We start from the raw sequence: 13,270 nt of genomic DNA, 5'->3' as shown, positions 1-13,270 counted from the left end.
AGGGGTACACCCAACTAATTACAAAGAATTGTTAACCTCACACTGTCTCCTTGGAATAGATTTTCCTAGAATTACTAGAAAATTTCATTTTAATTTATATAGAAATGGAAAGGGAATAAGTTTGACAAATATAATAATAATAATAATAATAATAATAATAATAATAATAATAAATGGAAGATAGGGAAAGGAGAAGGGAATGGCAGATTTACATTAATACCTTTTGTATTTTTACCTCTGACATGTTTCTATTTAACTTTGTCTTCTTTTTTTTTGTTAACACACAAAAATATATCACAAAAAAATACTACATATTCTACATTTTTGTAGGGTAGAGAAAATGGAGGAAAAATTAAGACTACCCCAAACAAATGTACAAAAGCTTCTTCTAATTTGATCAAAAGCATATTTTACAATTAAATTATACATTTATATACGACTATAAGTTGTTCTTTTATGTGCTAAGATAGATTTATATGTATTCGGATATCACGGTACTTGATACCCACCGTAACAAATCAAATTTAAACATTTTATTAAAAATCTATATATGATATTTCTCATCATGGCTCTTCAGTCCAACTCAAAATCATCACCTGGTCGAGTAGGTTGACGATTTGAGGAAAAATCGGGCTCGTTGGGTTTGAAAAGCTTTGGCATCCGCAAACTGGGATCAGCTGCGGGGTCCACTCTCACCTTCTGGCCATGCCCAGCAGCCCCTTTCCTAGTATTTGCAGCAAATTTGGAAGCCAAAATTGTAGCACTCAGATGCTGAGCATTGGCGTCAGTAGCTGCTGGATCACCACCACCCTCCTCCCCCTCTCCAAATTCATTTTCCTCCGTATACTGCATATAGCTCATACTCTCTTGCCGAGCCAATTCCTCCGCCAGTTTCTTCCTCTTATACCGCCGCCATGCGGCCTGCATGAAGCACGCGCCCCACGTTCTCCACTGGTGCGAGTAGTACCGGAAAGCGTGCTGCAGTTTTTTGCTGTGTAGGCGCCTGAACTGGTTGGCGACAAACTTGAGGTCTTCGGCTCGGAGAGCAAATGCCTCCACTTCCATTAGGGATTTAACGGTTCGGGTCGAGGATGGAAGGTTTAAGTTGACGTTGGGCATTAGTGCCCAGGTTAGTAGCTCCTCGCCGCAGAAGTCGCCGGGTTTGAGAGTGATGGAGTTGAAGAATCCAGAGCGTCCGCCATTGGTGGTGGAGCTTTCCAGTTGCCCTCTGATAATGAAAAGCATCTCATTCACCGGATCACCTTCCCGGACAATGAACGTGTCTTTGGTGTTCAACGATGAAACAAGCCGCTCACATATGGCATCTAAAAGCTGGTCGTCCATTTGTGAGAAGAAAGGGACCTGCATGTATATATAAAACATGGCAGCATTCAAAACACTCTGCAAATTGTTAGGGAGAGTCCGATAAGGGTCAAGTCCAGCACCCGAAAATGTAATTACGGAAATAAAGAATACTTAATCCTAATAAGTTGTATCAGAACTCGGTCTGACAAAAGCAGTCAAGATTGGTTGGGAGGGCTGGGAGGGAGATTGTTGGGAGGAGGCCAGTAAGGACCAAGTTCAACCCTCAACGTCTCAAAAATGTTATGACGGTCTATAAAGAAATAAAGAGTACTTGATCCTAACAAGTGGTATCAGGGTCAAGTTACAAGTTTGAATTTCAACAGCAGTTAAGACTGATTGTTGCTGGAGAGCTGGGAAGGAGATTGTTGGGCAGAGGCTAGTAAATGTCAAGTCCAGCACTCAGAATGGCACAGTGGTGAGTGTTTGATCCTAATAATAATATACACAATTCAACTTGACAGAAACATATATGCTCCTCATTGAAACAGTAAGATATGAAGAGAAAAGACTTACACGGCGAACAAGAGCCAGACAAAGATGCCTCTGTATTTCACGCCGTATATCCAAGGGTAATGAACGCAATATCTCTTCTTCTTCCACTCCTCTGGTAGCAAGCCACTTATATTGAACGAATCGACGAACACGTTCCTGCAGATCCTGGGGTAGTTGACGGTGACTCATCCATTCCTCTGTATCTCTACGTTTAATCCTCCACTCTTCAAGTCTTGTTGACATAGATTGAAGATAGGACTTCAAGCAAAATGGAATTACAAGTGATGTTAGAATTTTCACTTGAAACTTCCTCTATCAGATTATTCACTCTTTACTGTTCATATAAATAAAATAATCTGTGATTTGAACATTCCAGGTTTATCAAAGCATGGCACAATAGCAAAATTGATAAAGCCACATCTCATTGCCTTGGACATGACAAGGCAGAGAAGAGCAAAAGAAGCATAAATTTGTGAAGCAAAGAGACAACATTTTGGACTTGTGCAAGGTTCCATATCTGTTCCTTTCCCATACCTCATGATGCTGTGGCCTTGCTCAGGGGCCTCCAACTACCATATTATTGAACATGACTTTGGCAAACTTAAAGTCTATATGATCTATTTAAGATGTGTCCTTCCCTGCAAGAATCTTTAAAATTCTGCAAAGACTTTCAACATTCATTCTCTCTAAGATCCTTAGCAGTTTCAACATTTAAAATCCACTCATTGCTTTCTACTGAACCCACTCACAAACTTAACTCCTGCATTGGCCTGTTACAACATTGTCATATTGTGGTGAGCCATAGAATTACTTCAAGGTTTTCAATTTACATCCAACTTCCAAGTATTTCCTAATCTTAGGAGAACCAGCTCTCCTTACCTCAACCACTCAAGAACATGATGTGTAACTCCCTGTCAAATATCTGATATTCATAGAAACAGTTCTCCAATTTTTTGTCCCTATTCTTTACCCATTATGACACTCCTAACCCCAAACTAAAAAAACTGCCTGCACCATCATTTCCTTCTATTCAAGGTACCCTCTGTTTCTCCCTCTTACATTCGAAGTTAACTTCATCTCATTCCCTCCATCAATAACAATGAATAAAAAGCATAGCCATGAGTTGCTTCAACAAAAGACCACTTTTTTTGCCACTCTTTACTTTTCTACTCTCCCCCATCTTCCCGGAAATAGTTCAAAATGAAAACAAAAAAATCAAATTCATGAGTAAATTTTGGAAGTATGTCTAAATTTTACCATTGAAAAAAATGGATATGTACATGTTCAATCATTTGTGTTTAAATTGTGCATATATAATATTTAATAGAAATTTGATCTTTTGCATATTGCTTCAGAAATAGATGATCTGTGTTAAATATTGACAAATTCTCAAAATTTTGACCTTTCTCTCACCAGTGGTCAACATTATGGACCTGAATAGGGATGATAATTGTACGCATAGTTGAAGGGTGCTCACAATTTTATCTAGATGGATACAGAAATGTAATTTTAATTGAAATTGAGATCTCTCATCCATTTCTCAAACTGGGGGTCAAAAATTAGAGGAAAGACCAAAATTGGGAAGGATGTTTTAAGTGCAAAGCCCACATTTGGAGGTTAGGGGTAATGATTTGAGAGGAAGATAACTTTTTCTTATTAGGCTTCACCAGTGAAAATAGATTATTTATTGAGAATAGCATTATAGCTTAAACGAAACCACATGGATGGTCTATTAGGTTTCAACACCAAAAATAGCAGGACAATTAGAGGGTAATGTAATACATAAATAGATGTTCCACTTTCATTAATTTCTGTAAAGAAAATGGAACATCTTTTTATGTGCACCTTTAAGAGCGAGAAAGTACCTGCATGTTCCCAATCAGAAGTGCAAAAATAACTAAGCCCATAAGACAAATAAGAGAACTAAAGAGTGTCTCAACAGTATTAGTGGTGGTGTCCATTCCTTGTCCATACGAACTGCAAATCAAGATATTATAATTCCATTAGTGCATATATTAATGACATACATAGGTGTATGTACCATAAAAAAAATACAAACAAAAAAGAATATTAGCATTATCAGAAGTTAAATTGTGCAGGATATCCAAAACTATCTGGTAAAATAAAATATAGTAATGTATGCCAAGCTGATTTGGTTGGTTCATGATAAATGGGCTTTAACATGGCAACAATATATGATAAGCAAGTCAGAAGTCACTAGATTTACAGTCATTGAGACTTCACATATATCCCAATGATAACATGGTAATGATGGTATGGCTCCACTGCAAGCTTGAGCTAGATTCAACAACCCCATTTCATGCTAGGTATTTATCAGCAGGCCAGTAGATTTAATTTGATCAAAGATTATATTTTTAAAAAAAATCTCCTCAAGAGCTCAACTGACAGGGAGATCTGTTGTTCCAAAGTTATACCAATCAAAGAACGTATTAAAGCTCATTCATTATCAGCATCTAAGATCAGTTTCGTCAGATTAGTACTGGTAAGCTTATACATGGGAAAGTTGAATGACTTGAATCAATTAGTTTTTCTACAGAGTTAATTTCAGATTTACTTCTTGACTAAGGTGGAATCTCCAAATTTGGTCCTGTCATTTTAATCTGACCACCTTGCATCCTTAACTTTGACTCTTTCACGAGATCCAATCCCAGTGAAGGATTAAATCTGGTAAAACAATTAAAAGGGTAGGACTCATTTGGGCAAAAAATTGAAATCAAGGATGTAATGTGGTCAGATTAAAAGGATAGTCAAGGACTAAAACTAGAATTAACTCTATTTCTACTGGTAAGACTTCAGCATTTGAACCAGCTTAATCTAGATCAGTTCAGTATTTGAACCTGTTTACTTCAGATAAGTTAGATGTTAATCATCAGTAGCTTAGCATAATGATGCTCAAGGAAGATCATCCTCAATGACTCAATCACACCTTTTGACAAGGTCTACCCACATCATTCTGCTTTTACAGTTCCTGATTACAGGAAGGAACTTAACATGTAACTTTCTTGTAATCAAATGGAGAATCTGCCAACTATGGTTCCAATATTGCTGCTGCATCATTTTGGGTCATTCTAGAACAAATCCAAGCCATGTGAGTGATCCATAAAAACTAGATCCAAAGTAACTGGTCTGTTACTATGGCTTAAACCCTAATGAACAGATAAAAGCAACTTTTCAGACATGATTAGGTCAATCTGGTTGTGATTTTGTTTCTAAATCCTCTCGGCATTACATCTAAATTCTCTAACAAGAGGAGCACTGTCAAGGGGCCTACTAAAGAGAGAATTAGATGATGATTAAAAAGGAGAGTTAAGAACTAAGGAATTCATTTCTCAGCAGTCAGCACATGAAAGTATTACGACAGGAAAAATAAAAGGCTTCCACTTAAGACTGAATATAATATAGCAAAACACAATCATTTGAAATAATGAAAAATATACCTTAGGCTCCTCAAACCCCACCATAGGCAGTAAAAATATCTCTCATAAAAGCTTGCAGAAGCAACCTGGTCATTATATGCATCAGCAAACATTCCAAACTCAAAGCCATTCGGTGTAGTTTTAGCATTACAATGTTTGAACACTTTCGTGGACCTAGCCCATCCTCGGCGCCTATGCATTGTGATGTATGAACAATCAAGAAACAAGGCGTTGCACTTCTTCCCCTGCTTTTTACATTCCATCTTCCAGCATGAGAAGTGCCGCTCTACTGACATCAGATACCATACAGCTCCTAGAACCTGCACTGACAAATAAAATCATAATGAATAGGTTACATTTATAAGTTTTTTATGCAAAAAAGGATAATGAGTTTCAATTTCATTCCATGTCTTCAGAACTAATAACTTAAATTACTTAACCAAAAAAGGGAGAATTCCACTTTTAGTCCGTGAGTTATATAGTAATAGTAGATTTAGTCTTTGGTGTTATAAGTGTCACCACTTTTAGTCCCTAAGTTGTTAGTCAAGTAGTGCTTTTGGTCCTTCTACTAAGATGGCGATACTGGAAGCCAGGACTGTGTTTAGACTTAGTCACTTAGAGAAGAGAATTGAAGGGGCATACTAGGTTTTAATGTAACAGTAGAAGGAGCTATACTTACAACTTCTAATGAAGGAGAATGAGAGTGCCTCCTTTTAGGGATTGGAGGATGCTTTTACAAGTAAACAATGCTCACTGGTAAAGAAGTTTGGCAGCAATACAGTTGTGCGAAGTAGAGAAAGAATGTGCAATTCATATGAAGGTTTACCAAAAGATCTTTAGACCTAATACTGTTTTGTCTTTCTACACTTTATATTAATAAAGAGTTACAAGCCATAACAGAAAGCTAAGCAGTTAGTTAGATAGCTGAAACTATAGATCTTACGTGACTAGCAAGCATATAGAGAAGAAGATTATATGCAGCACCGGACCAAGCAGTCTTTGCCACAACCCCAGTGTTCTTGATGATTTTCCAATTTAAAGGGAAAATGACTAACAGCTTTGGAACATATTGTAGCATAATAACCAGAGTTATCGCATGATTAGCATGAGCAGCAGTAGGGCTTTTCTTCAAGGGCATTATAAACCAAATAAGAATCTGCATAAACCAAAGAGAAGTTTCTGTTTATGAAACATAATTGTGAAACATCATACTTTACAAGCGGAAAAGCTTTTAAACTTCTATTTTGTCAGAAAGCTAAGTTTTTTGTTATTTGATTATTTACATAATTCCTTTCTGGCTCATATTCCTATTTCTGTTACAATCTTGCAGGAAATGTTAATTGTACTTTGATAAGAATGTCAATTTTGAGAAAATTAAAATTTCCACTTTACCAATTATATATATATATTAAAAGCCCAAACCTTTTTTATACCATAAAAAAGGTAAGGGTTCTCAGCATCCATTTCCCAATATCTCAGTGAAACAAAATGTGGGTTATCACATTTCTAATTGTTCCCAGTTGTTTTAAGCTAATACGTAGTTTTCAACTCTAGTCCAATACACTATATATAGAATCAGATTTTTACATACAGTAATTGAAAAAGTTTTGATTGGTTAGAGCAATAGTGTTCTCTATAAAAATCAATCTTCACTAATAAGAGAAAGAGAAATAGAAATTAGTATTGGACTATTGGTAGTGAGATTAGGCCAGAATTATATTAAGACTAGTAAGGGGAGGGTCCTTTAGAATATTATCAAACCAGTCTAGGTCCTCATTCCTCTCAGACAGTTAGTAGCTTGCCCCATTGATAGCTCCACAAGGATAAAAAAGGAGTAGAAGCCAAGCCCTTGTCCAAGACGTGTCGTCTCAAAGGTAGAAAACCAAATGAAACAATTATCGCCAAGTATATTGCATATCTAGACATCCATCATTAAACTATGTGTTCTAACTTGCAAATCCTACTCTCACACTTTTTTGGTTTGCATTCTATCCTTGCAAATTTCTCTGAGCAGAATGGCCAGTAGTCATCTTTCAAAGCAGAGACCTACTGGTGCATGGACCAAGTAAAATTCTGTGTTTTCTGTTACTTCTTCCATCCTTCAACCTATTTATGAATTTGCTAATATAAGCTCTATACTATGAATTTTATTTATTATAAAAGAAAAAGAAGAACCTTTAGTAGGTGAAGAAAATAAACACTAGAGAAAATCATTAAAAGTCCCACATAGCAGAGCAATTCCACGCACAGTGCTATAAATTTATTGTCAACTAACAGCCCCCCTAGAAACAATCTCATACTTATGCGGGTTTCCAGCAACATCTCTTCAGAAGATGCACTATTTAAGTTGTAATCAGTACAAATTATAAGCATACGATCGATAATACATGATTTAAAAAGAATTGAAAGAAGTTTGGTAAAGCATGCACTTACTTGAGGGAGAGGGAGAGTGGCGGCGAGATCAATGGCGAAGTCGGTTTTAAGGTAACGGATAGAGATCTTCCTTTTGTCAAGCACAAGCTCTCCCTTGCCGAAGACCCGGGAAGTGCGGGACACGAAGGCGGTGCGGAATTTCATGGCGATCTGAACGATAGAGAACACGTCGGCAAAGCTGCGGAAGAAGATGAGGGTGTAGCCAAGAGGGATGTCGACGTTCATACATTTGTTCTTGCGGATCCGAGGGAGGAGGAGGAAGAGGGGGTCGATGAAGAGGCCGACGAGGGAAGTGACGAGGAAGATGTGGTTCCATCTAAGGATGAAGTCGCTGTTGGGATCGAGAATCTGCTGCCACCACGGCTTCTGGCGGTCGTATATGAGGGACTGCTTGAACCAATTGAGGAACTTGGTGGATTCTTGGCGGAGGTAGTTCATGGCCATGGCGTCGGAGGTCCATTCGCCGGAAAACTGGAGAGGTGGAAAACCTAAGAAGAATTAGGGATGGAATTGGAGAAAGGGGAAAGCGAATGGGTATGGGTATGGGACTGGGAGGAGAAGAAAACGGGGAACCAGGAATTCAGCCGTTGAGTTTCTTCATTAGCGCGCCAAAAATTAAATAAACCAACAAAACTATAAATTGCAAAATTTATTGATTATTATTTTTCATGATTAGTGAATGATTAAGAAGGAAATCAATGGTATTTTGGTAACCATTCTAAATGGTTGGTCATAAGTTCAAACTTTGATTGTATAGATAATTACGATTCGATTCGAACCTAATCATACCAAAATAGTATGGACGATTCTGGTTACGATTCATAACCGAAAAAATAAATTAAAATAAAATAATTGTTGAACCGTTAACCGGAACTGAACCGTAGTCATATATAGTGAAAATAATGATCAAACACTTATTTTGATAAATCGGTTCGGTTCCAATTTTAATTTTGAACCGCCAAACAAAATTTATTTATTTATTTATTTTTATAATTTTATTTCTTATCTTTAAAATAATATAAAATCAACAATTATTTTATTTTATTTTTTCGGTTTTGAATCATAATCGTAACTAGTACTGTCAAAGCAGGCCAGCCCGTTAGGCCCGCGGGCTAAAATTTGTGTAACCCTACCTGCCCCGCGCGAGTTCGCGGGGTTTTTTTTTTTGGCTTCAAAATTTTAAAAATGAAGTAAAGTGTAATGGTCTACAACAGGTGTATTACAAATTTACGATACATAAAATAGTTAAATACTATGTACTAACATAATGTTTTTCTTTTTAGCTATAGCGTATAGCCCTATAGGCAGGTACAAAGTAAATTAATATCTATGATTTCATTTTATATTATTTTCTAATTAAACCATTTCAATTAGTGGATAAATTTTAATGTTATAGTATATTAAGTTTTTTTTTTTTTAATTTGGTACGTACAGATCACAAACAAAACAATATTTCATTTGAAAAGATTATTAAATAGGTTTGGTGGATTAAGTTTAGGATTGGGAGTATTTAATAATAATAATAATAATAATAATAATAATAATAATAATAATATATTTTTACTTAGCCCGCAGGTCAATTTTGGCCCGCCCCATTAGGCCCGCATTTTAAGCGGGCTTATTTTTTCATTACCCTAACCCACCCCACCGCGGGGGGGGGGGTGAGGACCAGCTCGCGGGCTTTGGCCCACTTTGACAGCCCTAACTGTAAGTCCGTAACCGTCTATTTAGGTTCAATTACTACAGTGTTCGATTAGGTTCGAATCGAACCATAATCTTCTATACATATTAGTAATAATTAGTTGTGAAGAAAAATAAATGAAATAGTTATTTTTAAGGGCAAAAATATTAATTTAACATTACAAGGGAGAAAACCGTCACTTTTAAAATAACTAAGAGGGAAAAATCACCACTTTAATAACCCATGGAAGAAAACTGGTATATGCACCTAATTCAGGAAAAAAAGTACTATTTTTCCTATTAAAAATGTATATTGTATTCATGGTCCATACAGCTATGTAGATCATGATTCACACAATAATTTGTTGTATAAAAAGGATGTAGTACTTTTAAAATGAAAATTTGTGTAATCATACACTATAATAAAGTAGTAGACTTTTGAATACAATATAATAATTTGAATTACAGATGCTATTCCCAAACTCAATACAGAACCTTCAATCCCAGGCTCGGCCACCCAGTCTTCGTAGTTGATGAAAGGGAACGAATATGTAATATGGGATGAACCTGCATCTCCGTTAAAAAGAAAAGTGAAATACTATTTTTATCTTTTATCTTTAACAGACCAAATATTTATTTAATAGTAAGGGAGAAAAATAATCACTTTATAAACAATTAAGGGATAAAGTGATTATATAAATAACACATGAAAAAAATGTGCTATAATTAAACAATTCTGAAAAAAAAAAGTGTCATTTTTCCTAAGTTTAATTATGCTACTCATGTTAAAAAGTACAAAAAAATAAAAAAAATTCTAAATTTATGTTACGATTAAGAAATATCAAGTCATTGATATCAAATCAAGATATATCAACAAAAAGATGTTGGTAGGTATGCTAAGTTGTTAGGAATGGAGGAGGAGAAGAACATTGGACTAAACCTCATCATAGCTTTCTAAAATTAAATGTTGATGCAGCATTTAATAAACAGGAAGCTTGCATGGGATTTGGATGTGTGCTTAGGAATGATCAAGGCTCCTTTGTAGCTGCTAAAAGCTCCAAATGGAAAGGATCTTACACCTCAAGAGAGGCAGAGGCTGTAGTAATAAGAGAATCTCTTAGCTGGCTTAAAACTTTTAACAGAGATAGAGTGATCATTGAGACCGATTCATCACTTCAAGTAGTACATGGATTGATTGCAAACACGGGAAGCTCTTCTTTTCACCTACTTCTGCAAGATATTCAAAACTTATTGAGTGTGTTCACTCATAATAGTTTAGTCTTTGTCAAACGATCTGCGAATCAGGCAGTCCATCTGTTTGCTCGGCGGTATGTTTCTATGTCAGATTGTTCAGAGTGGTTTTCGAACCCTCCATCTTTCATTTGTGATGTATTATGTACTGATTTGAATTAATATTATGTTTCTGATTCGCAAAAAAAAAAAAAAAATATATATATATATATATATATATATATATATGTTATAAATTTTGATGAGCTAATAATGTATTTCTAGTTTGAAAAAAAAAAAGAATTGTATCTCCAATTTATTTTGTAATTTTTTTGCTCAAAATTGTTTTAAGTGTCAAAAAGATTTCATGAGCAGTAAATGTTTTCTAGAAGCAACAAGTTCTTAGAATATTTAAAGAAGCAGCAAAGTTTTTAGAAGAATTGGAAGCAACAAAGTTCTTAGATGATTTCGGAGATTAAAAGAAGCAGCAAAGTTTTTGAGATTAATTTCTGGAAGTAGCAAATTTTTTTTTAAGGAAAAAAGATTTTCGAAAATAAGGAGAAGAGAATTTCAAGTCCATGAGTAGCAAAGTTTTCAAGGAGAAGAGTTTCCAAAGAATTAATAAGCAGCCAGGATTTCAAGAAGTCAAAAATTACGAAAATCAATGAGCAGAAGACTTTTTTGAATTTACTCATAAGGAGAAGAGTTTTCAAAATCAATTCATGGAGCAGTAGAGTTTTCGAAAATATATTAATATGGAGCAGCAAAGCTTTTGAAATAAATTTATGGAGTAGCAAGGTTTTTCGAATTTACTTATGAGCAGTAGAATTTGTGGAGACTAGTCCATGAGCAGCAAAATTATTGGAAATTAGTCCATGAGCAGCAGAAATATTAAAGAGCAAAGTTTTTGAGTAGAGCTTCTAAGGGCATCCCTCAGTGTATATTAATGGATTTTTGGAACAGTGAGTACTGAGTTGGTGGAGAGAGAGGAAGGAGAGAGAAGGCATTTAGTTCATCTGCAAAATCAAGTTCTTGAAACAGTAAAAGGACAGGTGGCGCGTTTCTTCCTTTTATTTCTCTGCGCATGACAGTAAAAGGACATCTGCAAATCAGCTTCTACCTTTTTATTCCCTTTTTATTTTTATTTTATTTCCTTTTTTTATTTCTTTCTCCTCTCATATTCTCTTTCCTAATCACACTTACAAAAACTCCTCAAATAACCGTGAAATATCCTCACTGATAAGGACCGTGAAATATCTCCACTGATAAGGATGCTCTAAGGAGCAAAGTTTTCAAACAAGGTTGAAGCAAAAGACATCGCACGATCAGAACTCTAATGTATTCAAATTTGTACCCAAGTTTCAAGAATGATGCATGCCAAATATGAAAAGATTTTAAAAGTCAATAAAGTCTGATTCATAAACCAAGTAGCAAGGAGAAAATTTCAACATGTCAAAGCAAGCTACTACCAAGGTCAAAAGTGAAAATTAAATTTTCAACACATCATATTAAGCTACAACAACCAAAAATTCAAAATAAAAGCTTCACACTCCAATGGATAATTTGATTAGCTATAAAATGGCATGAAGACTTGAAAACATGAACAAAGATAATAGCATATGCGAGAGCACAAACAAGCTTAAAATCTTCAAGTTTTGATACATTCATTCTTCATAGAAATATCCAGTAGAAAAGAGACTAAACTTGCTAAAAGTCTTTAAGAGTTGGAGAGAAGAATTCATTCTTTTTGTGTCTCTAATGAGGGTAGATAAAGGATAGTAACAAGGAGTTGTGAAATACTGAGATAAGTGTTGGATTTGTGTACAAAGCACTTTATCTGTGAGACTGATGATCGTGATGGCTTTTGATTGTAGCATATTTTGTAACAAAAAATACCCGGAGTATCAGGTTATCGATCCATAGGGAAGCGGGGCGTATCGAGCACTAGTTACTAATCAATTCATTTGAAGCTAATCCTAACGAAAAGGGTGATTGATTGATTGCGAAGGTAATAGTAATTAAAGAGAATAAAGAAAGCAAGTTGATGAAAATAATAGAGTAAGAGTAAGATTTCCGGGTTCAAAAGTGTTTAATCACCTAGTGCCAACCTAAAGTAAAATATTTAATTTGGGTTCAAACAAGTGTGGAGGATTGCATTCAATAAGATAAGATCGAATTACTCCCATAATAAAAAACCACTCAAGATCAAACAATCTAAATGAAATCCCTTAACAAATATGCCCTCTCCAAAGATGCAAAAGTCAAGTTCAAATGTGGGTGCTCTAATATATGTGGTATGCCCTAACTTCCATCAAGACACAATTATAGCAAGACACAAGTAATTTAGGCCTTTAATTATAAGGATCAACAATATAAACCACAATTGCAACCCAAGTCATAAAACCCAAATATAAGCATATCATTAAAACATTAAGAACTAGGCACAATAGGTTCATAAACACAAGCATATCATTAAAACATTAAGAACTACGCACAATAGGTTCATAAACACTTTTCACCCAAAAATCCCTAAGTAGTTTAGCCAATCATGGCTAGCATTGCATTCATTACACTAAAGTTAAAGAGTTTACAAAAATCAAAGAAAGTAAAAAAAAAAAAAAAAAAAAAAAAAA

At 35.3% G+C, this 13,270-nt stretch overlaps 1 protein-coding gene across 1 annotated transcript; it reads right to left on the bottom strand.

The window, feature by feature from the left end:
• Positions 1-573: 573 nt before the first annotated feature.
• Positions 574-8,200, bottom strand: LOC116010713 (probable cyclic nucleotide-gated ion channel 16). The gene is made up of 6 exons (XM_031250228.1): positions 7,728-8,200; positions 6,238-6,450; positions 5,316-5,614; positions 3,723-3,834; positions 1,879-2,115; positions 574-1,362 (listed from the first exon to the last, which is right to left on the bottom strand). The coding sequence occupies exons 1-6, from the start codon at positions 8,169-8,171 to the stop codon at positions 574-576; spliced, it is 2,094 nt and encodes a 697-aa protein (XP_031106088.1). The 5' UTR covers positions 8,172-8,200.
• Positions 8,201-13,270: the final 5,070 nt, after the last annotated feature.

Source organism: Ipomoea triloba, chromosome 2 (assembly GCF_003576645.1).
Source record: "Ipomoea triloba cultivar NCNSP0323 chromosome 2, ASM357664v1".
Lineage (NCBI taxonomy): Eukaryota > Viridiplantae > Streptophyta > Magnoliopsida > Solanales > Convolvulaceae > Ipomoea > Ipomoea triloba.
The sequence above is the reverse complement of the archived record's forward strand: the minus strand, read 5'-3'. Positions and strand labels throughout refer to the sequence as shown.

Coding starts and splice junctions, on each gene's coding strand:
- LOC116010713 (XM_031250228.1), bottom strand. CDS start 8,171: ATGGCCATGAACTACCTCCGCCAAGAATCCACCAAGTTCCTCAATTGG. Junction 6,451..7,727: donor CCACTCTCCCTCTCCCTCAA/GTAAGTGCATGC, acceptor TGGTTTATGCAG/ATTCTTATTTGGTTTATAAT. Junction 1,363..1,878: donor GTCTGGCTCTTGTTCGCCGT/GTAAGTCTTTTC, acceptor ATATACATGCAG/GTCCCTTTCTTCTCACAAAT.